This window comes from Fistularia commersonii, chromosome 17 (genome assembly GCF_037954325.1).
Source record: "Fistularia commersonii isolate RoL2024-O1a breed Wild chromosome 17, RoL_Fcom_v1.0, whole genome shotgun sequence".
NCBI lineage: Eukaryota > Metazoa > Chordata > Actinopteri > Syngnathiformes > Fistulariidae > Fistularia > Fistularia commersonii.
Genome location: NC_141300.1, coordinates 3,856,078 through 3,882,707, shown reverse-complemented (window position 1 = coordinate 3,882,707; position 26,630 = coordinate 3,856,078). Strand labels below are relative to the sequence as shown.

The following is a 26,630-nucleotide window of genomic DNA, read 5'->3' as shown; positions in this document are numbered from 1 at the left end:
GCAGAGAGGGATTTTGGCTGACTAATACCGACGTAGAGGGAAATAAATTTATCCAGAAAGGCGGAAATAGAAGCACAAACTCCAAACTCCTAATCTTAACAAGATTGATTCGAGTCTTGTATTTGAGCTACAGTAGCAGACATGATGCTATACTACAGGAGCACTGTCAGCATTTACTAATTTCTCTTTAAAGAATGTACAAGTAGACCTGAAACCATCTATAAAGATTTACAAAAAATCACAGCTATCAAAACAAACCATAAAAAGTTGCTGTTAAGCATCAAAAAAAGAAAAATATGATAATGAGAACAGGTTGAATTCTTTGAAACTCCCCGCAGGCCATTAGACCTGAGGAAGCTTCTGGGATGAGGGGTAAAATGTCTTCAAGGGAAGAAATTCAAGTACAGTTACCAAGAAAAGGAGATTTTAACATGAACCTAAACTGGAATGGATACTTGGGCCATTTGACATTGAAAGTGTGTTGGATTTTAAAGAATTTAGTAAACTGCTATTATAAACTTACAAAGGAAAAGAGTCTGGTGCCTTTACGTATATTCAGCCGAAACATAGATAAACATGAGGATTTATTTTGGAACTTTCCCTCTGCCAAATAATCAAACATCTTCACAAAACATTGCCAAACAGTAACTCTGAAGGGCTGCTTAAATATATTCTCCTGCAACCAGGTGCCTGCTCATAGTGTGGAAATTAACAGTGATGAGGTCAATGAAGATTTACCTTAACATGTTGACACCAACAAAATGTCTGCTCTCTTTTAAATAGAGGAAGTTTCTCCTTTGGGCCGTGGCAAAAGCCAGTTCCTTTTTTTAATTCTTATTTATTGATTTAAATTAGAGAAATGGTTGCTTTCTGAAGCAGTCTGAAATGTGCAGCCTCTTAATCAAATGCACAGTTTCCCATTTAATAGAGGACTTTTATGTGCTAATAAAATATATGGTGACTTTACATCTTGGTTACTGCAGTAAATGCATATATTAGCATGAGCTCTTTACAAATGAATACAAGTCATTGTATTGTTAAATGTGTAAATTCGTCCCCCCATGGCAGAATACCAACACCCATAAATAAGACCGCTGTCAGTTCAGGACACTAAAAGGCTAAACAACATAAAATTATTGACAACAGCATAAATGCTGGGTCAAAGTCACAGTTTTGTCACTGTCGGTCTCCAGCGATATGATCTGAGCGGCCATTGAATAAAACTTAAAGCCTCTGCAGTGTTTTCATGAATTCATCTTGAAAGATAGATGATCCTCTTCTGGATTAACAGTTACATTTTCTTTTTCCATCTCAGATTTGGTCAGTTTTGTAAACCTATGAATGATTTCGCTCAGCAAAGGGGCTGAAGACTGATTTCCCGCAGTGTTAAGATTATTCAATATTTGGATTGAGATGACTTGCAAAATAATGGATTGACCCCTTCTCTCCAGCCCTGAGACAAGTGAAAAGCAAGTTTTGAATGTATTGATTCAGTGTTCTTATTTGCAAAAACAGGCTGCTGAGGTGTTGAAACATTTTTTGTAAATACAGACATATCCTAACTTTGTTTTTCTGAATTGATGACTGAAAACCCTTACCAACATTTGTGAAGAAAGTTGTGGGCATCAGCCAGCAGGGCCAGCAGGTATATCTTTACATGACATGACATGATTTGATATTTATGGTTTAGTAGAGCTTTTCAGGTAGTTTATATCAGTTTCATAAAACATTCTATTGTTCCATAAGACCAGGAAGTCCACTTCCATTCCCAACTTTGGCATTCTATCTGATGTTGTGCACAGAAGCGCCGGAAGTAGTCTGACAGAAAGACATAGACACTGACAAAGGCACAGGTTACTGTTGCCCGATCATCCCAGGAAGTGATTATCTGGGAATTAAGTGTGTAACTTTGGTTCAGAGCAGACGTCGGTTTCTTCTTTTGTGTCCGCAAGATGATTGCATGTCATCGATCGGACCCAAAGTCAGACAGTTTCATGGAGCACTAGGCTGTCTGAAGCCACAAAAAGCGAGGAAAGCTCACAAACCAAAGGAAATCGCTTCAGTTAGAAAAAGAGAATAACAGACCATGTGTTTTAAAAGAAATGAATCAATCAGGATTTAAATGTTTACTGAACTGTGTTTTTTTTTAATCATCTATCTTTACAGCAACCACAGCCCCAACCAGTCCACATCATTCCATCCCACTCAGCACAGCCCGCCCCGTTGCCCAAGCCCGTGCCTTCAATCCAGCCCACTCCTAGGCCCACTATCCCGCCGCACACACCTCATGCCGCGAGCCTCCCAAACTGCCCTGGACGGGGAAAGATTGCCAAGTTCCTCACTCAAGAAGAGATGACTTCGAGAGATTACTACTTTGACTCATACGCTCATTTTGGTATCCATGAGGTGCGTCTTTATTTACGGTCACGTTATCCACATCTACTGTTTGAGTGTCTACTTGTTTCAATTTTTGTATCTTTTACTTTTGTTATACTGAAGCCTCCTCAGCTTTGTCAAATTCAGATGTAGACAGACTATATACAGTATGTTTTCATACATATATATATACACATCCATCTTCTGCCGCTTATCCTGCATTCAAAGTTTGTAGGGCAATTTGGGGCAATTTTACATTTTTTTCCAATTAACTTGTTGCATGTTTTTGCATATATGTATATATATATATATATATATATATCAGTGGCGTGCGGTGAGGTTCATGGCTGTTGAGGCACTGACGTCATCACAGTCAGATTTACAAACATATGAACCCTACAGAGTAACTTATTCACCATTTTATTGGCAGCAGTTGACATGTTTTGTTTAAAATATCATATCTTCATTCTTTTACATATACAAACTGTTGCATATAAAGAAGCATATGTAAAAAAAAAAGTTATTATCTCTTACCTTTACTTATAAATGAAGTCCACGCGCCGCTCCTTCTGAAGCATCGATAGCTTCCTTATAGAAGTCTTCCGTTTCTTTCTTCAGTTTTAAAAGTGTCTCTGTCTCAATGGAAATCACTGCCAGTGAAGAGAGTCGTCCCTGATCGGTCCTGTTCCGACTGTATGTTTTCGATGCTGAGAAAGACCGGTCCGCCGATGCTGTCGTAGCCGGAACGGTGACCACCAGCCGGAGCAACTTTGTCGCCGCAGGAACAGTTTGAATGAGATCCTTCTGGGCCAAAAAGTTGAGAAGCTTCCCAGGACATTTACATTCATCCTTCACCGTTCGTGAGCTATATACCCCGATGAGATCGGCAAAAAATAGCTGGATGGCTGCATTTGACTTGCTAATTGTAGCTTGCTATTGCTAATTGTATTATTCTGTAGCCGAGTAGTGAGAAGGATCCCCTGGGATCAGTGGTGCTCCCTACCGGGAGGCACCATGATTGCATGCCTCACTTAATGTCTGTCACAGGCCGCGGGGGCGGACTCGGGCAGGGAACCACACCTTCAAGGCTGAAATCAGGGTTGAAGCGCTTTATTTAGGTAGACAGGGTGTCTCAGGTAGGCAGGCAGGTAGGGTGTCGCTGGCAATTCCCTGGCCCCGAGACAGAGTCGCACAAGGCTGGGTCTCACCAGGACGGGCCCCAGGCAGGATCTCGGGCTGGGTCACGGCAGGATCTCGGGCTGGGTCAGGGTCCGGTGGTCCACCAGGGGATCCCGGTCCACACTCTGGGTCCAGTGGTCCACCAGGGGCTCTCATGGGGTCAGGGTCCGAAGGTCCAGAGGGGGCTCTCGCAGGGTCAAGGTCCAGTGGTCCACCAGGGGGTCCCGGTCTACACTCGGGGTCCGGGGGCCCACCAGGGGGTCTCACAGGGTCAGGGTCCAGGGTCTGGTCGTGACAGGCGTTGTGGGGATAAACATTGCTAAGGGGGGAGTCCAGGAACCACAACTGGGTCCAGTCATGGGGATCCACGGTGGTCAGGGTTGTTTGGCAACCACAATCCCCCGGCGCCTGGCAGAGCGTGCCGCTGCCCTTTATAGGGATCTTGATCAGCGGCCGCTGCTGCAGCTGGCGCCGATTACGAATTGAACCCAGGTGTGAGACCCTGACAATGTCTCTTCGCAGTCGTTTTTTGATTATAAGAAACATGAGAAACACGTTACAGCTGTTGACGAAAAACATTAGACACATCAGCCAAACTATGGAAATTTAGTTCATATATTAAAAGTGTTTTTTTAATAGTGACATCCACAGAGACAGCAATACAGTCTCAGTGCATAGCATGCCAGCACAGCTAGCAGAATTATTGCAAAATCCATAGTGGGCTCAGCTGGTTGCCGTGTCATTGCACATTTCTTCTTCATGTTTGAACGGTAAATGTGAAATTTTTTTAGCGATTTAAAAAAAAAAAAAACTAAAAATGGTGAAGCTACATGGAAAATAACTTTATAGTACAAATCACTAAATAAATATAATAATTTAATTTATTTTTTCATTTTGGATTTTTTTCTTTCCATGATGACAGGTGAGGCACAGTCCCCCCTGCCTCTACTGACTGCATGTCACTGATATATATGTATATGTATATGTACAATATACATACGCTAAATACAGTATATACACCTACAGTGGGGAGAACAAGGATTGATGTTGGAGTATTGGCACCAGTATGATAAGCTACTGACTTTTCAGCTTTTCCCACTTGCAACACATATTGAGGTCTGTAATTTTTATCATAAGTACACTTCAACTGTGAGTGGTGGAATCTAAAACAAAAATCCACAACACAACACATGATTTTTAATTAATTCATTTGGTTTTTATTGCATGACATAAGTATTCGATACATCAGAAAAACAGACTTAATATTTGGCACAAAACTTTGTTGGGAATTACAGAGATCAGACATTTCCCGGAGTTCTGGACCAGGTTTGCACACACTGCAGCAGGGATTTTCGCCCACTCCCCCATTCAGATCTTCTCCAGATCCATCAGGTTTCGGAGCAGTTGCTGGGCAATATGGACTTTTAGCTCCCTCCAAAGATTTTCTACTGGGTTCAGGGCTGGAGACTGGCTAGGCCACTCCAGGATCTTGAGATGCTTCTTACAGAGACACTCCTTAGTTGCCCTTGCTGTGTGTTTTATGTCAGTGTCATTCTGGAAGACCCAGCCATGACCCATCTTCAAGGCTCTGACTGAGGGAAGGAAGTTGTTGGCCAAGATCTTGTGATACATGCCCCCATCCAGTCTCCCCTCAATACCCTTTGCAGAAAAGTATCCCCAAAGAATGATGTTTCCACCTCCTTGCATCACATTTGGGATTGTGTTTTTGGGTTTGTGCTCATCCTTCTTCTTCCTTTAAACACAGCGAGTGGCGTTTAGAACAAAAGCTAATTTTTTTCGTCTCATCAGATCACATAATCTTCTTCCATTCCTCCTCTGGATCACCCAGATGGTCATTGGCAACCTTCAGACGGGCCTGAACATGTGCTGCTTGAGCAGGGGGAACCTTGCGTGTGCTACAGGATTTTAATCCATGATGGCGTAGTGTGTTACTAATGCTTTTATTTGAGACTTTCTTTGTGGTTCCAGCTCTCTTCTGGTCATTGACCAGGTCCAGTTGTGTATTTCTTGGCTGATTCTGCACCTTCCTCATGATCACTGTTGCCCCAGGAGATGAGATCTTGCATGGAGCCATCATCTTGAACTCCCTCCATTTTCTTATAATGGTGCCAACAGTTGTTGCTTTCTCAGTTAATTCAGGTTTCTGCAGTTAATACAGGTAATGAGTGCTGAACAGGAGGGTTTCTTAAAGAAGAACTAATAGGTCTGTGAGAGCCGCAATTCTTTCTGGTTGGTAGGTGATCAAATACTTATGTCATGCAATAAAATGCAAATTAATTACTTAAAAATCATACAATGTGTTTTTCTGGATTTATGTTTTAGATTCCATCTCTGATAGTTGAAGAGTACCTATGACAAAAATTACCGACTCTACATGCCTAGCAAGTGGGAAAAGCTGAAAAATCAGCAGCGTATCAAATACTTGTTATCCCCACTCTACATATATATATATATAAACACACACCACGTATGCATTAAAATGTTGCATCTTGAGTATCAAAAAGGATATTTCATGTTAATGCATAATTACGCAGAGATCAGCTTGATTCTAAATACGAAAGACAACACAAGAGGAGTGCTCTTTGTATGACCTATGATCTGAATTTTAATATTTGTGGAATTAGGTCAGGTTTTTTTGTCATCGCAGAATATTCTTCACGCTCAAAATGGTAGAGGGGAAAGAGAAAGGGAAGCAGAGGGTTAAACCCTGAGGCTTCATGGGACTTATTCGGAAATGTGGGCTCTATTTTAACCCAAAGCCTCACAAAATGAGACAATAGGTTATGATTTGGTGGCAGCCGGCAGCAGATATCCCAGACAATGCAGATGCCAAGTGGTCGCACAATACTGAAAAATATTCTAACCCGAGTCCTCTGAATAGTAAAAATTCATGTTTCACATTTGACACATGCTTAAGAAGAATTTTGTGTTGTTTATAAGTACATTTATGGCTCAATTTGTTTCTGATAATGTTCTACAGAATGTTAGATGTGTATGTGTGCTTTTTTCACACAGACATTTTATTATACAGCGGTTACAATGCAGCTACGAGGGCTGAATATTGATTGTTTCCTCGGCATCTGGCATATTTTAAGAGTTTTTTCTTCTATTCTTTAACATCATTGTGTTGATTTACAGTCAAACAAGCACATTTTCCTGTCATAAGCTCACTTAGCAAAATGAAATAAGATAATCAAAATAATCAAGCAAGGTTGCCAAAATTGGCATCCATTTCAGACAATTATGTAATTTAGTAATAATATTTAGTAATAATTGCTCATTTGTTGATTGCTGATTGCGACACAACATCATTCAATGTACTGAAAAAAAGAGAAAAATAGTACGGGTTAATCAGACATAAATACCACCCAAAATTGGAAATTTTGCCAGGACAATTTTAGGAAACGACCTATGTAAGGTACGTTTAAAATTTATTTCAATTTTTTTTCCAGTACTGCAACAATTGATGCAAAACACATCTAAATTGACAATAAAAGTAGTCACCTTTAAAGGTATGTTGTTACCTGGTTTTATACACACACACACACACACACATACACGCACACACACACACGCACACATACACACGCACACATACATACACATACAGTATGTCTATTTACAAAAAAAATGTCCTTGTGATGGAGTCAGTTCAGTCAACATCATACACATATTTGTATCAATCATTTTGTGAATGCTTTGACCAGGAAATGCTCAAGGATGAGGTGAGGACACTCACATACAGGAACTCCATGTACCACAATAAGCACGTGTTCAAGGACAAAATCGTGCTGGATGTCGGAAGCGGCACCGGGATCCTGTCCATGTTTGCAGCAAAAGCAGGGGCCAAGCATGTGTATGGGGTAAGACTTGCTTCCTGCCAATATTATCATGTTCAACCATCAGGATCTTATCACCGCCGAGCCCACTCCCGCTGTTTTCATGCACTGTATTCTCATATATCTTATGTTTGGAACATTTTCATCAGACTCCCTGTTATTTTGAAAGAACATGTTGTCTAACAGGCGGGTGATAAAAGTGTGTGGCCGCCGGAGCAGGTTGACAGGCTAAGCTGTTGCGATTTGAGAGCACTTTTTTTGCTATCATGTATAGTACTAGAGCAGAGATAATTGCAGGTTGGGTCATGTCTGTGGGTACAGTTGGACACACACTGCAAAGTCGGGGAAACCATACCAAACTTATTCCTTCCCTAATACTCCTGACAGCGTAGCTTGGCTTCAAGGGAGCGAAGAATAATTTGGAATTGCAAGAGCTGTGCGAGGGAGTGCAAGAGTTAGAGGTTGAAATAATGTTTTAGAGATTTTACCTAGCTTCCTACGTGTTTTGAAATCTTTTTTTGCTCTTGGTCTCTTTCTTTGTGTCTCTTCCATCCTCTTCCTTCTATCCTTTACCAGTGCAGTGTTTTTCCATTATTTCTCATTTTGTGTATTTATATTGACAATCTGAGTGTTGTCTCAGATTGTCAATAACAGTTTAAGTGTGACTTCAGTTCTGTGATACTATAATGCTGAAGAACTTATTCTGTACCCAAGTGTTTTCATGTACTATTACATGCAGGTGAGGGGAAGTATGTACTGTTTAACCAGGTTTATTTCCGATTTTAACTTCAAACTAAATTAGAAAAATAGTTTCAGCGAATCAAAAAGATTGGATACGTGGCCCGAGGTGCTTTTGTTTTGAGATTATCTGTGGGAATGCCTGACTTTTTTTTACATAAACACTGATTCTCTTCTCAACTTTTAAAGACAAAATGTATCTGTCAAATGACAAACAATGTTTATTTCCAAAATTTCTCTTCTCAAGATAAATCACTAACGAGAGATTGGTGATATTTAGTTAATAATAGTTAATCCAGTGTGTTCCAACATTTCGGCCTTCTGTGACCTCCTTTTCACTCAAGACTCCGCGTTAGAGTTCACTAAAATATTAGTATCATACAAGAAAAAAGGTCCATAAAAATCAAATTACAAAAGAAAAAATATGTAACTTTTCTTCTTTAATTAATCAGAATAATTAAGATGTTTTCCACTACTTGTTCAAAGCATTTAATGTATTTTGAGGCTGTAGATTGCATGTCTCAGTGGTTCCAAGTGCAGCGACAGATATGCAGAATCTTAAGCTGCTTGGGATAAAGGTGAGATACTTACATGTGCACCATTGTTTAAAAAAGAAAAAGGCCTATTCACACATCCAGCAGAGGCGGCGATGAACTTGAAATGCAGGACAACTGAGAATTTGGAAAATGTCCATACAAACACAATTGAAAGATCAATAGAAAAAAGACATCCTGTATTATTCTATTACTTCAGCACCTTGGCTAGCTAATGGATGTGGACATCCTGGATTTGCAGCACCACTCTTGTCCAGACCTGGGCATTTTACAGCCCTCAGTCCACATTCAGCCCGTTTTGCTTTTTTATCCAGCCCCACAAACCACTGTCTTTAGATATCTTAACAAGTATTTTCAATCAATATTGAATTTAGAAACTCCTTATTTTTTCATTTGTTTAATTTTGTATGGATGATCCAAAATAATGTCGGTACATTTATATGATCATTCATGATTTTGAAGTTGAAATAAGATGCCAAAAAAATGTAAATATTTAAATTGCAATTTTCATTTGGTTCAATTAACATGATACCTAGTTGGCCCGCGCGTCAAAATGAAATAAGAAATGTGGCCCGCCAGTCAAAATAATTGCCGACCCCTGCGCTAGTCTGTGAGGTTGTGTCCCTATGATTTCTATAGATAGATAGATAGATAGATAGATAGATAGATAGATAGATAGATAGATAGATAGATAGATAGATAGATAGATAGATACATGAAAATCAGTGATGATGATACCAAAGGCTGATACCTTTATCAGCCTTTATCAACTGAAAAACTGGCCAGGGATGAGGAAGCCCTGGGCTGTTGGCCAGCAAGAACATTAGTCCATCCTATGTAGGTTGTTAGAGATGGAAAATAAAGCAGATCATTTATTCTACATTCTCAGAGGAGCAACAAAATACTCTGGTGCTGAGCTGCATATGTCTGGGACTGATACGTACTGATACATTTTTGGGGTTTCTTAATTTTACATTATCAGTTAAGGAGGCCACACAGACTGTATAAATTGTGTCCACGAGGTTAAAATAGGCATGAAATTCGATTGGCTTCTCATTTCAAGCTCATTTTGACTGTTGCTCATTTTCTTGCTCACCATTATTTGAAAAATATGGGCCAATCTTTGCACAATATCAAATAATGTGAGAAAGAATATAGTCACAATGACTTCCAGGTTTTGTAGCAGCACTGAGCAAATGGTCTTTTAATCCGGTTGAGTGTGTGTGTGTGTGTGTGTGTGTGTGTGTGTGTGTGGTTGGACCAGGATAAGGTGGGGATCTGAGACTCTGTAATATGAGCAGAGCCAAAGGGTTCATCACCCTCAAGGTATCCTTAGAAGCCAAACAGTCTTGGATCTGATTGAGGTATAGAAAACAAGGCGTCATGGTTTGGACTCCTTGACGATGCTGAGAGTACCGCTAAAGCAGTGCTGGTCTTCAGTAGCAATGAAAAAGAGGGCATTATATCCCTTTTTGTTTTTCTCAGGAGTCTTTTCAGATGTTTCAAATGCTGTGTTAGGGGACTGTCATGGCACCAATAATAATAAGTTGGGTAGGCTTGTAAATGGTCATTTGTTATATTGACATTCAGGAGAAGTTCATGGCTATTTGCCTCAATGTCAGCTGCTTTACCATCTGCCCGCTGTCATAATAATAACAAACTTAATGGGTTAGTGGTTGTTGGCTGACCATACTCCTCTAAGTTCCCAAAGTGAACAACAGAGGGCTTAGAAGATCGTCCCGATGAGTCTATACTCACTGAGATTGGGCTTGATATGTGTTTCCTGGTTTGTGGTCACTTTGGAAGTCAATCCATGATTCACTTGCTGGTTCAGGTTTCCCTGAAATCAATGAGTCAGTGTCTGGCATTGGTTCTTACTTTTTTAAGTGGTTTCAGATGTCTTGGTGGTACCACACACAATGTAGAGACATTTTACAAGGAAGTAGGGCAAGTGAAGCAGAAAATCCCAAAATAAACAGATCAATCTCTGCATTGAACCCAGTAAAGTGTTTGTGTGTGTGTGTGTGTGTGTGTGTGTGTGTGTGTGTGTGTGTGTTGGTTAGGGGGGTACCCAGCATAAGTAGGCTCTGCATAACTTGTGGGTAATGACATGCTGACCATTTATGTCACAAATGAAAAAGATGCCCTCTGAATGACATTGCACAATTTTCAGATGTGAGACACAATGGTAATATAAGGGGTGTGTAGTTAGTTAAATGTGGTTTTATGCCTTGAGAATCACATTTCAGGGTGACAACTTCCATTGTTTCTAATATTAAAGTCAAATTGGCATACATTACCAATTACAGTGTGTCTGTGAAGGATCTCATCCAGGTCATGGTCTTTCATTGTCAAATCTGATTATGGCAAGTGGACTTTGTTTAGTTTCTTGGGGACTTATTCCCTCCTATCTGAGAGACATCTTTAGTTCGATGGGTCTCAGAAGCCATTTTTTTCAACTGGAGAGACCTTTACCGAACAGCAGAAGTCATATCCTCAGGGTTGGGTTGGGAGGGACAGGCATAAACGATCTGATTGTAGTAACAACAGCAGTGCAAACAGCTACATCTTTTGTTGTCCAACAACCCACACATTAGCCTTATTATCTACTATCCTCTTTGCCTTTTTAAAGGCCAAAGTACTTAGTTCATCCAGATAGATGATCCACTGTGTTACTATAACATCTCTCTCTGACCCCAAAGGCCTGGGAAGGTGGAAAACAATTTATTTTGACAAATGTTAAACTTATCCTCTTTGACTGATGCTGCAAAGGCCCTTTATAAAAAAAAAGCCTCTGAATGATGGCCAAGCTTTGTTTAGAGCTGCACCTTCAAAGGTTTCTGAGTTAATAGGAGGAATTTGTTAAATTGCTAAAAATATGTGTTAACAGATGTAAATATCATAAAAGACGTAAAAACGCCCATAAGGTCGGTAAATTACGAGTACACAGCACTTAATTTTTCTCTTTATATGCCCCTGGACAATCTATATGTAAAATGCTTAATTCTTTTGAACAACAAAACAAAACAAGGGAACCTGGTCAAAAATCGTTTTTGGGACTTTTACGGGAATCTAACCGTTTTAATGTGAGGCAGCGTCAACCAATGCTCTGCAAGCAAAAACAGAATATATATGATATTCTCCCCTCACCGTTTACTTTACAACTGGACCAAGCTATTATTAATTCTCTCATATGAGCCCCTCTATACAATAATTCAAGGAAAAATTGGACATTAGCTTCTTAATTCCGAATGTTTTTTTTTTTTTTTCAATTGTGAATTTATGATTTAAATTTGAATATTTGGGGGGGTTTGGATTATTTACCTGACCTTTGTCATATGACCTATTGGAAAAGATATGGCTGCTTTAAAGGTATGCTGGACATTCATAGCTGTCAGGACCCCCTAAAATCGGATTTCCACTGGGTTCACATATCTGGGCTAGTCACACCAAGGTATCTCAAGCAGAGCATGTTGAATGTAATGACAAACCAAAAGCTACTGAGAAGAGGCATGTCAGACACTCCTGGAGCAGTGTTGTTAAAGAAATATGACTACTTCTAATTTGTCTCTTTGGGTGAATTCAAGCATGTACTTTTCTCCTCTTGCAGTGAGAAGTACTTTGCAGTTCTATTTTAATTTGTATCATAGCAGTAATTACACTGACCTTTTTCACAAGCGTTACCATCTTTAGAGTTGCTTTCACAGATAATTTGCTGCAGCATTTTTATTTTTTTTTTGTCGCAAATGAACAACTCAAAAGCCAGGAAGATGGATGGATGGATTTTTATGTAATCTTAGGATCTATGTAATGATGGTGCCAGTCTTCAGTTTGATAGACTTAATGATAGATAGCTCACCTAGTCTTGATGGAGAGGATGAATGGTCCTCGATCCCAGAGTCAACTTAGCAATAGTCACCTAATTGTGATATCTTAAAGAACACTGTGGCTGATAAATGAAAAGAGACAAAACCATGAGAAAAACAAACATGTTTTTTTGACATGATGCCCATTTGATGATCTTTATGCTATATGTTAGCTCTTCCATGAGCACAAAATTTCTACGGAACATTCATTGAAAACCTGTACCATACAAAATTATTTTTCTCCATGCCTGGAAAGCATAAGTAAGGGTCCAAATAGAAATGCAAGAATGGGATTCTTGTGTAAACAAGACTGACCTGATACGTAACTGTCGCCGCATATGTAGAGCAAGAGAGTAGGGGAAGGGTGGGCAACATTCATATGTTATACTTGAACACATCAACCAAATCCAGGGACAGTGAGAGTTCCAGGTCTCGAGCAAAATTACATTTTTGCATCATCACACTAGTGCATGATAACACCTGAACAAAAATGTTATTCTCTACTTCACTGTCAATCACAATTCCTTAAGTAAAATCATGAAACCTGACTAAAGATATCGTGATATTAATATGTTTTTAGATAGCTTTATCTATTCATTGATCCCAAAGTGATTTTAAATTAATTTTGAAACAAATCTGAGGCCAGTATATTTTGCGCAGCTCAAAAGTGCAACCAATACACTGGATCGACAAGACGTGATATTAAAAAAAAAAAATGTCCACAAAGTTTCAAGACATTTAAAATCATAACAAAGTGCTAGTCTTCATCAAAAATGCATAAGCTGGATGCTAAGTACGCTATTGCCGGATGCATTTAGATAAAAGTGACCCCCAACAATGCTTTATCTATGATCAGTCTTTTCTTTTCCTCGGCAGATTGAATGTTCCAGTATATCAGAGTACTCAGAGAGGATAATCAAGTCCAACCACCTCGACAGCAGTAAGCGCTTTTCTGCTCTTGCGTGTCTGATGATGTTGCAACAAACTAGGTTATCATGGTGGCGAAGACACTCTGTGGGGAGAGCTGAGGGGGGTTCATGAGTTCATCACTGAACTTGAATTCTCAGTGCTTTCTTATTTCAGTCAAGCTGTGTTGATGCACTTCCATCCCTTTATCCAAACTGTGTAATATCAATGAAAGTATCAATCGGTTTTGATCCTATAATTACTGCTCATATCACAACCACGGATTTGCATCCGAAGGCAATCATCTGCCCCTAATTATGAGAACTGACAGATGTTTGGACCGGGACACTCCACATGGTCAAGCCTTTGGATAGACCTCCCTCCTTACTTTGATTTCATGGTTCATATCCCCCAATTATATCATTCTCTGAATGTGTTTGTCTTTTTCTAATTTATAAATTGCAAGTCTTGTGTGGATGGTAAGTCCATTAATGATTTTATGCCTCATATTATCATACCAGTGCTTGCACATGATTAAAGGTGATTAAAAAAATAACTCCCCTGAAGTGACCAAATGTTGATATTGTTTCTGTCGTTGTTAATACTATTATTATTTTTATTATTAGTAGTAGTATTATAATTCCTTTTGTTGTTATTTTAAAAAATAAAATGTTAAAAATCATGGACAATAATGATAATAATTATTGTGTATTATTTTCCATTATTATAATCTTATCATTATTATTGAATTGATAATTCTAAAAGTATCTAAATATACTTTTTTGAATAATATCTATGATAATATTATGATTATTTAATATTTATGATAGGTATTTATGACCGATAGCTCTGGCTTAGTAATTTTAAGGTTTACTGCCACTTATCAATGGTCGTAGCTACTGGATATTCAGCTTATTGTTTTGGCCTGGAAACAAAATAAATCTTTTTGCCTTGACGGCATACCATAAACTATTTCTCAGCACTGTCAGTGCTGAGTGTCTGTCTGTGCATTTTTCCAATAACAGCATTACTCCTGTCAGCAAATGTCCTGTCTATAGACGCTGGAGGATCTAGTTTGTACAGATAATTGAAAGAGAATCCCTCTGAGCTTTGGGAGAAGAAAAATAGCAAATGTGCAGAAAGAGATTGCAAGGGAATTCATGTGTCAATCATGGCCACACACGTATCACCACTTCAATATCTTCTACAAAAGCAAGGCAAACAAACAAAACTTAAGATCCTAAATTTTTGGCACAAAATCTACATTACATATTTACAAGCTACAAACTTTCTCCTCTTGTTTCTATCTGGCTCGCCATGATCTTGACTCAGTACGCATTGACCTTAATTTTTACTTATACATAATTCATGATACAAGACCTTATGTTTTGCATATTGCAATGCCAGTCCCAAAACTGTTAAGGGATTTTTGAGAAAAAAAAAAATCACATGGTTTAAAGGGTTTGTTGTGTTTCAGTGATAACCATTTTCAAAGGTAAGGTGGAGGAAGTGGAGCTTCCTGTGGAGAAGGTCGACATCATCATATCGGAGTGGATGGGCTACTGCCTCTTTTATGAATCAATGCTCAACACCGTCATCTTTGCCAGGGACAAGTGGCTGGTAGGCTTTGTGTTGCAGTATCTTATCAAAATGCCTTACAATATAAGTCAACTTATTACGGAAACCCAATTCAGGACTTATTAAATTGAACAATGAAAAGAGAAATATATGTATAAACATATATTTTATTGCATAATTGTAAAGTAATAGTAAAACTGTACATCATGAATGATTGTGCCAATGTGTCTGTGACAAGAATTCACAATTCCATCTCAATAATGTTTCATAAGCATTTCGCTAAGGAGGGAAATGTGGCAAATTGCTATTATGTGACCTTTAAGAATTTATCATAACGTTTTATTTTCTCAACTCTTTTGTTAAATAGAAACCAGGCGGATTAATGTTCCCTGATCGTGCCTCTTTGTATGTAATGGCCATAGAGGACAGGCAGTATAAAGACTTCAAAATACATTGTAAGTGTAATGTGTGTTTCTGTTTGTGTGTGTGTGCATGTGTGTGTGTGTGTGTGTGTGTGTGTGTGTGTGCATGTGCATGTGCATGTTCAGTTTAGCGAGGTCTGCTTGTTGCATGGTTCCTGAGTTAAAGAAATTATTTTTCACAGTTTCCAGTTTCAGTGATTTTTTTGGTTTTGGTTTCATTTTTCCACAATAAGTGGTCAGCTGGTAATAGTTAATGCAGCCTCAGGGGGGCACAAGCCAGAGGCAATCAACCCTCTGTCCAAATAAATGAAAAGAGAGTTGCCTCTGGAAGGGCATACCGACGTAAAGCATGTGCCAAAACCAAATATACGAATCAAACCTACAAATCTCATTGGCCGGGGCCTGGGTTAACAACAACCATTGGTACCAGTGGAAATTTGGCTACTGTGAGTCGAAGAAGGAGATGCGGAAGGCGTGTTGGGAAGCAAAAGGGAGAAGCTGAAAGGCAGGAGTCTTTGACTGAGAGCAGGGACTCTGAATATTTGGATGAAAAGAAAAGGTAGAGTTACTTGACATTATCCAGAGAAGGAAGGTGGATATACTGTGTGTCCAGGAGACTAGGCGTCAAGGTAGCAAGGCTCAAAGCTGTAAATGAGGGGTTTGTTAGGAATGTTCAAGAAGTGAGAAGGGTGCCAAATAGAGTCTGAAACTAGAAATTCAAGGTGTGATGCTCAATGTTGTTAGTGGCTATGCCAAAGAGGTGGGATGTGAGTTAGAAGGGAAAGAGAATTTCTGGTGTGTATTAGATGAAATGATACAGAATATTCACATAAGTGAGAGTGTGGTAATTGGTCCAGAAATCAGTGGACATGTTGGTGCAGGCAATAGAGGTGATCTGGTTTGGTGTCCAGGAACGGAACACAGAGAGACAGATGGTGGTAGACTTTGCTAAAAAGACAGAAATGGTTGTAGTGAATACTTTTTTCCGGAAAAGGTAGGTGCGTAAAGTGCGTAAAATTGACACTGTGGCGACTGAAGAGAGCAGATAGGAGTACAGGGAGGTGCAGTAAAATGTAAAGGTATAGTTGCCAAAGGCCAAATAAAGGGCATATGATGACTTGTATGCTAGATTGGACAGTAAGAAGGGAGATAATGATTTATACAGGTTGGAGGCTACAGAGGGAAATACATTGAAAGAAGCTAGAGGATTGATGGGAAGATGGAAAGAGCACTTTGAAGAGCTGATGACTGAGGAAAATTAAAGATAAGGTTAGACAGGGATCTCCTTGGACCATAATGTTTGCAGATGACATTGCAATCTGTCCTGAGAGGAGGGAACAGGTGGAGGAAAATCTTCTTCTCTGGAAAGAAGAGGAGTGAGGGTTAGTCGCTGCAAGACAGAATATATGTGTGTGAATAAGAGGGAACCAAGTGGAGGAGTGAGGCTATAGGGAGTGGAGATAAAGAAGGTGGAGGATTTTAAGCACTTAGAGTCAACAGTCCAGAGCAATGGAGAGTGTGGAAAAGAAGTGAAGAAATGGGTTCAACCAGGTTGGAACGGGTGAAGAAAAGTGTCAGGGCTACTATGTGATAGAAGACTATCAGCCAGAATGAAAGGAAAGGTCTACAAGACAGTGGTGAGACCAGTGATGCTGTATGGTTTGGAGACAGTGGCATTGAAGAAAAGATAGCAAGCAGAGGAAGGGGTATTGGAGATGAAGATATTGAGGCTGTCTTTGGGAGTGACAAGAATGGACAGGATCAGGAATGAGAAGGCAGACTGAGATAGTTTGGTCATGTACAGAGGAGGGATAGTGAATAAATTGGTAGGAGGATGCTGGAATTGGAGCTTTAAGGCAGGAGGTCCAGAGGAAGACCAAAGAGAAGATTTATGGACGTAGCAAGAGAGGATATAAAGTTAGTTGGTGTGAGAGAAGAGGATACAGAAAATAGGGTTAGATGGAGAGGGTTGATTCTCTGTGGCGACCCCTGAAGGGAAAAGCTGAAAGGAAAAAGGAAGTGTTAGCTGGTAATCATTAGCTGGTCGAGGAAAAAATATTAGATAAAATAAGATTAAGAAATTGGTAAAGTTGAGAATTTTTCTTTTTTTGTTCAACAAAATTGTCTTGTAATGTGAAATCCACTTGGGCCCTATGTGTCCAAGACCCCTCATTTGACTAAACATGCCGGGGCACTCGTGCACAATCTGCTCAGCTCTGCAAATGAATTTGAGGTGATCCTCGGGTGGATCGCTGGAGGTGATGTGACAAGTCAATAATCCTCTCCGCCTCTATCTTCCCACTCTCACCCAGCCAGAAAGACAGCAAAACACTGCCAAAGTCAGTATTAACTCGACAATAGAAACAATAGCCCATGGGCCTTTCAAATTCACTCCCACATACATCTTGGAAGTTATACAACAGTGTGCTCGGCGATATGAAAGTCACATAACAATGTCTGCAAAATGTTCAAACTTTCTCGCCGTGCTCATTTTGCAACAGTTCAGTCCAGAACTGTTAGTTATAACATGGGGCGGCCTGGAGTAAGTTCACTCGTCTACTTCCTCTGCAGAGCCCAGATTAAATTAAGTATGAGTTGGACCTGCCCCCTTTCAATTTTACTTATTACTGTAGTGCCACTATGGGGTAAATGTTGTGTTATATGAACAGCTGGCAAGAAATGTAAGAACAGTCCATTACAATGCTTCCCCGAGGATAAGTGACCTGTTCATCATCATCCGCTCTACGATTAAATTCCAAGTCTTTTCTTCATTTTTTATTTTATTTTTTTTTTCACTCGAGTTCACGCATATCTGAAGGAGCTCAATGAATAATGCATGAGAGCGATTTTTTTCTTGGCAGTACGGCAAAAGGAATAAAGCAGAGTCAGTGGTGAAGGAGGCTTATGTTTACAGTCCACCCTTGAATACAAAGTCACTTTCAACTATAAAATTAAGATTGCTTCAAAGCGACATGGGGTCCGACCGCAATGTTGTAGATCAGGCTCCCCTGCGAGAACCTCTATGCTTAGTGGGAATTTAATTTTTTTTTTTAACATTTTACCGCGCTTTGACCACCTAAGCTTTGGAATACCAACTAGGAAATTGAGAGTTGTTTGTAAATCGGAACGTTTGTTCAACAGGGTGGGAGAACGTGTATGGCTTCGATATGACATGCATCCGCAATGTGGCAATGAAGGAGCCGCTTGTTGATGTTGTGGATCCCAAGCAGGTCGTAACCACCTCTTGCTTAGTAAAGGTGAGTGAAGAATCCTTGCAAACATGTTTACAAAAAAATGCAAGTAAGGTCTAACGTTGCACGAATTATTTGCCTCTATTTTTCGAATAATTACATCTATATTTTCTGGAAATGTGCATTGCTTTTCTGGGAGTATTTTGAATTTTCTAAGGACAATACGAAATAGAGACAGACAACCATTCACTCTGTCATTCTTGTAACGAAAAGTAATAAATGTTGTGTTTGAAAAGGCTGAATGATTTTCAAAGCGTCCCATCAATATTCCTCCCAATGAGAAGCAGAATGGGCTAATGATCTCAGTTGGTAAGAGTAGTGAGCTTTGAATCGAACGCGCTGCTCCCAAGCCTGGGGTGTGTTTTGGAGCGAGACACCCTGATCCCCGATCGCTGCCCAGCGGCTGTCTGATGCTCATGGTTCAACCATGACGAGTCCAATGCAGACAAATTTTGCAGATCTTGTGATTCAATAAGTTACTCTAAAGATCTTGTATTCATAACTGAATGTGACAAAATTAAGGCTTTTCTTAAGGACATCCTGGTGGGTTAAGGTTCTCCACATCAGCAGGAAAATTACATTCTATTCCTGCCTTTTACACACATCAGTCTGATGTGTGTGTGTGTGTGTGTGTGTGTGTGTCATCATACTGTGTCATCATACTGTGAAATCAGTGGCTCAGATGATTATAATAAAACATCCACCAGGCTTTTAGCAGCTTCAATGCCACAGCCTGGTAAATTCATGGTGTTTTTTTTCTCTGCGATGAACTTGACGTGTTGCTTCTGCCCTGTCAGTGCCTCCCCCTTCATATTGAAGCGATAACGCTGCCGTGATGCACATCTCAATGGCCTCCCCTTCATCTCACTGATTGTCCTCCTTGTCATAGTGACCCTCTCATCCTGGACACTGATTGGCTGTGTCTGTCCAATCTCACCTTTGTTCCTTTAGAATACTGCTGTGAGAATGCACTCTGATTTTGTTGTGTGTTTTGCCAGCTCCCCCCCCATCTAGAATGGTATTTGATTTATAATGTTATGAAATATAACGAGAAAAATGTACAGTGATCCGTCCATGAGAATGATGTTAATGGTAGGAGACAATGATGTCTGTCTGGTTCTGAGGGAAAGAATTCCTTTGAATTGATCACTGCATACCTGAGGAATACCACACACACACACATATACAAACACAATGCTCAATGAGGCTCATAACCAGCATAAACCTGAAGAATATAATCCATTTTGCATGACAACTAGCTTTGTATCGCTCTCAGCGGATCCAGAGCAAATGTGGCAGTGGGTTATCCAAGGTCACAATGCACCTTGTATTTACCGGCAGAAGGCTAATGTGGTGGAAGTAAAGGGATGCAAGCTTGCACTGTAGAAGCAGGACAGACAAGGAGGAATAAAAGCCAGTTTGAGAAAAGCAGTGCTTCTGCAGCTGGCGGGTGAGTGGAACACCAGCCTTTACGTCAGCGTGCCCCCACCGGACAGGCGTCATGAATAATGCCGGAGGAAGTTTCTGACTAGCCTGCAGTGCATCCTCCTGGCCACGCTAAAAGGCAGGGTCGTTGGCAACTAGAAAGCCTGGGGAGAGGGTTTCAATAGATCCAACAGATCCCCAAATTAAGCTTAAATTCACATACCTGAAGCATGCAAAAGATTAAAAAAACAAGACTCAAGACCTTCCCAAGTTCCTCTAGGAGAAATTAGAGTCAAAACTGGCTGCAGAGGCATCACTTCGGCATCCAACCAGCAGCTCCCCGAGTCTCTTGCCATCATCCTTCAAGCAGAAGAGGGCTCTTAAAGACCTGGCATGGTACCAGGACATGAAGAGGGAGTGTCAGCTGCAACGGATGGCAAAGAGACGTCTCTTCCACCGCACAGCAGCCAGACACGGCCATGCTTACGCCAAGCTCTCAAATGTTTTATTTTGGCTCGAGTGTAATAAAAAGATAGTAACAATCCAAGTTAAATGTAACGCTGAGAGCTCTTTGCTCTGTGTCCAGAGTAAATAAACCATAAATGTGTTTATGAGAGAGATTTGGTACGCAGAGCAACAGCGGGGCGCTCAAATTTAGCAAGAATATTGTTCTGTATTTAACTGCATTTTTATGCTATTTGGCAGTAAAGACAGCAAGACAGCAGAGAATATCAATTAGCAGAGCAGAGAGATTGTGACATCGATCTGATCCTAATCCCCTTTTCAGGTGAATAAAAATTCAAGCTACATTGGAACCAGAAACACCTCTTATTACAGTTTTATGCAATTCTTGCACAGATTAAAATGCTGTCACTTCAAAGCGATCTCTTTTAAGTGTTACTTTATCATGACCCTTACTGTTCTTTTACAGGAGGTGGACATCTACACTGTGAAAGCAGAGGACCTTTCCTTCGTTTCAGCGTTTTGCCTCAAGATCCAACGGAATGACTACATCCATGCGCTGGTCACTTACTTCAATATCGAGTTCACTAAGTGTCACAAGAAGACCGGTTTCTCCACCGGTAGGATTCCTTCAACACTACATGTGGGGGTGTAACAGATCGGAGCCCACGTTTTTGGTTATTTCAAGAGCAAATGTGCACAGCACCCCCCAGAGGTGGTCAGATTCAGGAGGTCATCCAGGGTTGCGAGGATGTTTTATTGAAATCACTGTCAGTTCCACATGAACAGCGCGTCCTCCCCCCGGCATCTCGAGCGATCGCATCTCTGATACACAAGAAGCCAGCCTAGGGAATTAATCCATCGGGCCACACAATATGACCGGGGAGTTATTTAGAGGAAGTGCAGACATTTAATCAAGCGAATAAAAAAAGTGATTAAAACGGACCCGAGAAACAGAAACTTCGTAAAAATGTTTTTTATAAAATAATCAGAAAACAGTTCTGCCGCACTGTTCTGTTTCTTAAGGGCTAGTGTTTCATCTCTTATTGCTCATTCAAACAGAAAATAGCTTTTTCTCTCCCCTTTTTGTGTTCCCTGCAATCCTTCCATTATTGTAAGAAATAAAGAAAAAAAGCACATTCTTAAGGCCACATTGGAAAAAAAAAACCTCCCACCTGTTTTTTTTTTTTTCCTTGACAAAAGTCGTTTTGTGGTCACCGATAGTGATAACAGCATTGTTGGGTGGATAATGGAGGCACGTTATATAATGGTTTATAATCCCTTTTATTATTTTGGAAAATTATCACACACGTGCCACACCTCAGATAAGTAAACCAGAATTGAATTATAAACCCAGGTGCCTGAAATCTTTTCTCTCTTTGTTGCCTTTTTTTTTCTCCTCTAAAGCTTGCCAGGGTTTGATCCAAACACTGAAAAAAAAAAAAAAAAAAATCAGGCGGCAATTGTATCACATCAATAGCCAGCTATGTTTTGAAGATTAAAAAGTTCAGCCAGTTCTCGGCCCGGTCGTGGCGGCTTTTGCGGTGTGAACCTTCCGTATCGCTCTCCCCTTCCTGATAATTTGAAAACGCATTGTCTATTCTAATTGGCTCTGCCAAGAGGTTATAAAGGCACGGATCAACGGCTCTAATGACAATGTCATTGTACATTACAGCGGCTCAGATCGGGCAGACTTACAGCATTTCAGCACCAGTTTGAATATTGATATCCGACCTGAGCCTTGGGTTTTCAAGACCGGCGGGCCACTGACATCTAGGGGCCGGTGTGTGAACAATCATTCATTTATTGTGTACCGCTGTTCTAACACTCAGGGTTGTGTGGGACGTTGGAGCCTATCCCAGCTGTCATTGGATCCGGACCGGTCACAGCCATTCACTCTGTCATTCACACTCTAACCCAATTTTTCCAGGACTTAAAGAAAATTGAACCAGACCCCTCCTTGTTGTTAGGTGGAAGTGTTAATAATTGTGCCACCATACCACTCAGAGAGTTAAGAAAGAATCCATCCATCCATCCTTCCATTCATTATCTATACTGCTGGAGCCTAACTCAGCTGTCTTTGGGCGACCATTAACTCAAAGAGTCTGATTAGATTAGCCTACTTAATTTAACTTACTGCCTTTTTTTTAGACTGTGGAAGGAAAACCCGGAGGAAACAACGGAATAACATGTAGAAAGCCACCCCCTTGTTGGAATCAAACCAAGGACCTTCTTGCTGTGAGGCAGAAGTGCAAAGCGCTGTGCAATAATGAGAATAATGAAATTGCAGCAATGAGTGTGTATCTTAAACATGTGTAAATTGAAACCTAAAAAAACAACTTAAATTCTCAATCTTTCCTGGATCACATGTGTATGTTTGCCAATTGTAAAGTGTAACAAAATTTAATTTGCAGCTCTGTAACCTTATCAGTATGAAAAGAAAAACAGTACATACAAGAAAACAGGAAGGTGCAATATTATCTAGTTCTAACAAAGTCCAACGTAGGGAGGTAGAATGGCTCAAGTGTATAAAGTATAAATATGAATACAAATACAACCTTGACATGACTCTGGAGGATGTATCGATAGGCAGATCTTGCGTCCAGTGTTGTGAAATATCAATTAGATAAAAAACCTTTACCATAGAAAAAAAGCAAATAAGTATGTAATAAAATAGAATAAAATAAAACAAAGACGGAGGGAAGGATGGGAATAGCACATTTACAGATATTACAAACAGTGCAGTGCAAATCCAGTGTGTTTTTCACATGTATACATGGCTACATCATCCAAAAGCCGCGCAAAGATTTTAAACTTACGTTAGTCAGACAGTGATTGCTTGTCTTAAGCACATATTAAACTACACAAAAAGGAAAAGAAGAATAAAAGCCAGAGTCCAGATACTGTGGCTGATTGACAGGTTCTTTCATCCATCAACTCACAAAGAGACTATAAGTAAAGGCAGAGGAGCAGTGCTGCTCCAGGACAGCTGGCAGATATTCAATCTTAGCCAGAATGACCTTTTGAAACTGGGCTGTAGGGCCCAGAGTTTACAGAGCAGAGTCTTATCGTGCTTCCTTGAGTGCACCAAAGGCAACGATCCACACGCAACGATAAGGGAAGATGATTGTCCAGAATGGTTTTCCTTCCTTTCATTTTTGCTGCCATCATGTTCACCTCAAGAGCTTTTGTTTTTGTCTAATAGTGGCTATATGTTTTCCTTTTTTCCCCCTTCTTTTTATGGGGAAATACATGAACTGATTTTCCACATCTAAGAGGATAAAAAGTTCATTTTTATTGAAAAAAGCACTTTACAAGCACTTTGACTTTCCTCAAAACAGACGCTGTTGAATGATGTCTCATTATTTCTAAAAAGTAAAACAACAAAACAGAACCAGAGGAATTTAAATACAGATTGATTGACGTTGGAAGAGTGGAAACTTTGTAAAAAGAGTGTTTGCTCTCTGCTTATCATTACATTATACCATAAGGATCACCTATAAAAAAATACTGAAATGATTGCTTTGATGTTTTTTTTTTGTTTTTTTTTTTTTTTTATGTGTGACCTTATTAAAATGTGTAGAAAAAATATGAATCTAATACTCGGATCTTCAAACATTCAAGTGTAAAAAAGGAAAAAATTCTGTCTGAAGGGATCTTTGAATATGAACACAGCTGATCGTGTCAGTGCAGTCTTATTAATTAGGCATTGCAATCCAGGACCCCATGCATAACATTATGTAAAAACAATTAAAATGAGTGTATTTGTGTGTGTGTGTGTGTGTGTGTGTGTGTGTCCCAGCTCCTGATGCGCCATACACCCACTGGAAGCAGACAGTATTTTACCTGGAGGACTATTTAACGGTGCGACGAGGAGAAGAAATCACTGGCAGCATTACCATGAAGCCTAATGAGAAAAACATAGTGAGTGTCATTCACTTTTATAATTACACTTGTTTAATAAAATGATTTTATATGTCACCTCGAGGTCTGACCCCAAGTGTCCCACTGTAGATTCAAGTAATTAAAACGTACTTATAGAGTCCTATATAAGCCAGCCAACAATAGTTTGGTTATGATCTTGTAATATGCTAGTTGATGTGCATCAGTATGAAATTTCACCGTTAAAATAATTATAACATCAACCCCCACATGATATTTGAAGCTTTATGACACTGATATAGTCATGATATCGAGACCGAAGCTGGTGTTTGTCATCAGTCCGAGTTTTTTTTTCATGATTGTCACCGTTTTCCTTTAGCCCTGTGTGTTCTGTTATCCTCGACAACCAGAGTCCAAGTGTAGAACGTGTTGAGATCAGCTCTTTTGAGACCGAGCTAAGAGATAAATCATTTCCTGCACTGCCCTCTCCAAGGAGATCACTGTCACAGCAGTGTTTGGGCCTTGTTGGGAGCAATCGGCAGCAGCGGCTTGACTCCCAGACAAAACACAGGTTCTACTATTGACCTTCCCCTCGTCCAGACCCGACCCTCACCCGGGACTAAGAGCCGGCGGGGCCGGGAATCTTCCTTTTTGCGTGATACAAACAGTCTCTCCACCCTTTCCACCCCTTTAACGTGTCCTTCTGTTCTTCTGCCGGCTCGCTTTGCAGCGTGACTTGGACTTTACGTTCGAGCTGGATTTCAAAGGACAGCTGTGCGAAGCGGCCATAGCCCACGACTACAAAATGCGCTAGGGTTCGCTCACCGCCCTGTAAAAAGGATGTGCCCCGAGCAACCGGAGGGAGGTAGAGACGCTCCCTTTTCGCAGCAGACAGCGCGACGCACACAACAAATAACGGGTAAAGCGAACGAGGGAAGACCGGCGGTTGGCGGAGGCAGAGCAGTCAGAGCTCCGCTGACAAATATCACAACGTAGAGAAGACACTGATGCTGACTGTTAAACAGTTCTGAATGTAACACTGACAGATTGTGGTTAAGAATATTCAAAGTATCGATGAATGTCATTGAATACCAATGTACTGTACGTATATGTGAGATGAAGTGACGTGCTGTATTGTTTCGTTGAGTATTTGTTTTTTTTTTTACCATCGATTGGTCCTTTTTAAGAGGTAGAAGGCATCCAAATGAAACTCTCCAACGTCCACATGCTGTTTAACCCATAGCTAGAGAGCAACTTTAAAAAAGTGAGTTATATGTCAGTATGTCGTGTAAAGTGATGGTTCTCGGAAGAAAAGAAAAAAAAAAACAAACCCCTTCAATTCTTAGTTGTTCAACAATTTTAGGAATGCAGGCAAGGAACCTGTACCTGTGAATCTGAAAGGTTTGGTGTTTTAAGTCTTGTAAAAGATGCTGTCACCCTGTCGAGGTGTGAAATACAGATGTGTCATGTGTTGTCAGTGTGAGTGATGGTAGTTGACACGCCAGTGACACGCTCCGCCCATCCTGAATGCCTTGACTCCATACCGGAGGGTACCTGGATCTTTACCGCACCGCTTCATCTAGGTAGTTTCCTTTTTTGTATGTCATCACCTGCCACTCTTATTGAGTTTGTAATTGGTTTAAGAATTGTTAACTAAAACTGCATTGTGCAATCTTAACCCAAATAGATCACTTATCCTTTCTTTAAGTTATTTTGGGACTGGGCAATACTGGGCAATATGAAACGTACTGATTGTTTTTGCTTTAGTAAATCATAGCTTGTTTTATTACAACGTAAGATGTGACGTAATATGTCGCTTTATGCCTTCAGCAATAAATCAAATTTATGATTGCAAGGAATTTTACAAATACGTAACCCAAAATAAACAAAATATCACCTAAAATAAAAAAAAAATCAAATAACTTTTTAGATGCATGTGAAAGGAAAAAATAGGGGGATTAAGATTATTATGCTTGAATCACATAATGGATTTTAGATACATAATAAATGACAATATAAACAGTAAAGAATTAATTTATTATTACTATTTTTTTCAGTCATAACAATGCCCAGTCCTATTTACCAGTAAGTTACTGAGCCGGGAGGCAGGGATAGTAGCATCACCCCGAAC

At 40.0% G+C, this 26,630-nt stretch overlaps 1 protein-coding gene across 4 annotated transcripts in view; it reads left to right on the top strand.

Moving 5' to 3' along the window:
- Positions 1-26,413, top strand: part of prmt8a (protein arginine methyltransferase 8a) — a 33,055-nt gene extending 6,642 nt beyond the window's left edge. For 2 of the 4 annotated variants that reach the window (XM_086162782.1, XM_086162780.1), the window contains exons 2-10: positions 2,167-2,406; positions 7,284-7,439; positions 13,450-13,513; positions 14,957-15,099; positions 15,425-15,512; positions 18,621-18,736; positions 21,087-21,237; positions 24,420-24,541; positions 25,230-26,413. In XM_086162782.1, the coding sequence (XP_086018908.1) occupies positions 2,167-2,406; positions 7,284-7,439; positions 13,450-13,513; positions 14,957-15,099; positions 15,425-15,512; positions 18,621-18,736; positions 21,087-21,237; positions 24,420-24,541; positions 25,230-25,313 (1,164 nt within the window). In that variant the 3' untranslated portion in view covers positions 25,314-26,413. The remainder of the gene's footprint in view (positions 1-2,166; positions 2,407-7,283; positions 7,440-13,449; positions 13,514-14,956; positions 15,100-15,424; positions 15,513-18,620; positions 18,737-21,086; positions 21,238-24,419; positions 24,542-25,229) is intronic. The other 2 variants (XM_086162779.1, XM_086162781.1) reach the window with 2 other exon arrangements.
- The last annotated feature ends 217 nt before the right edge of the window (positions 26,414-26,630 follow it).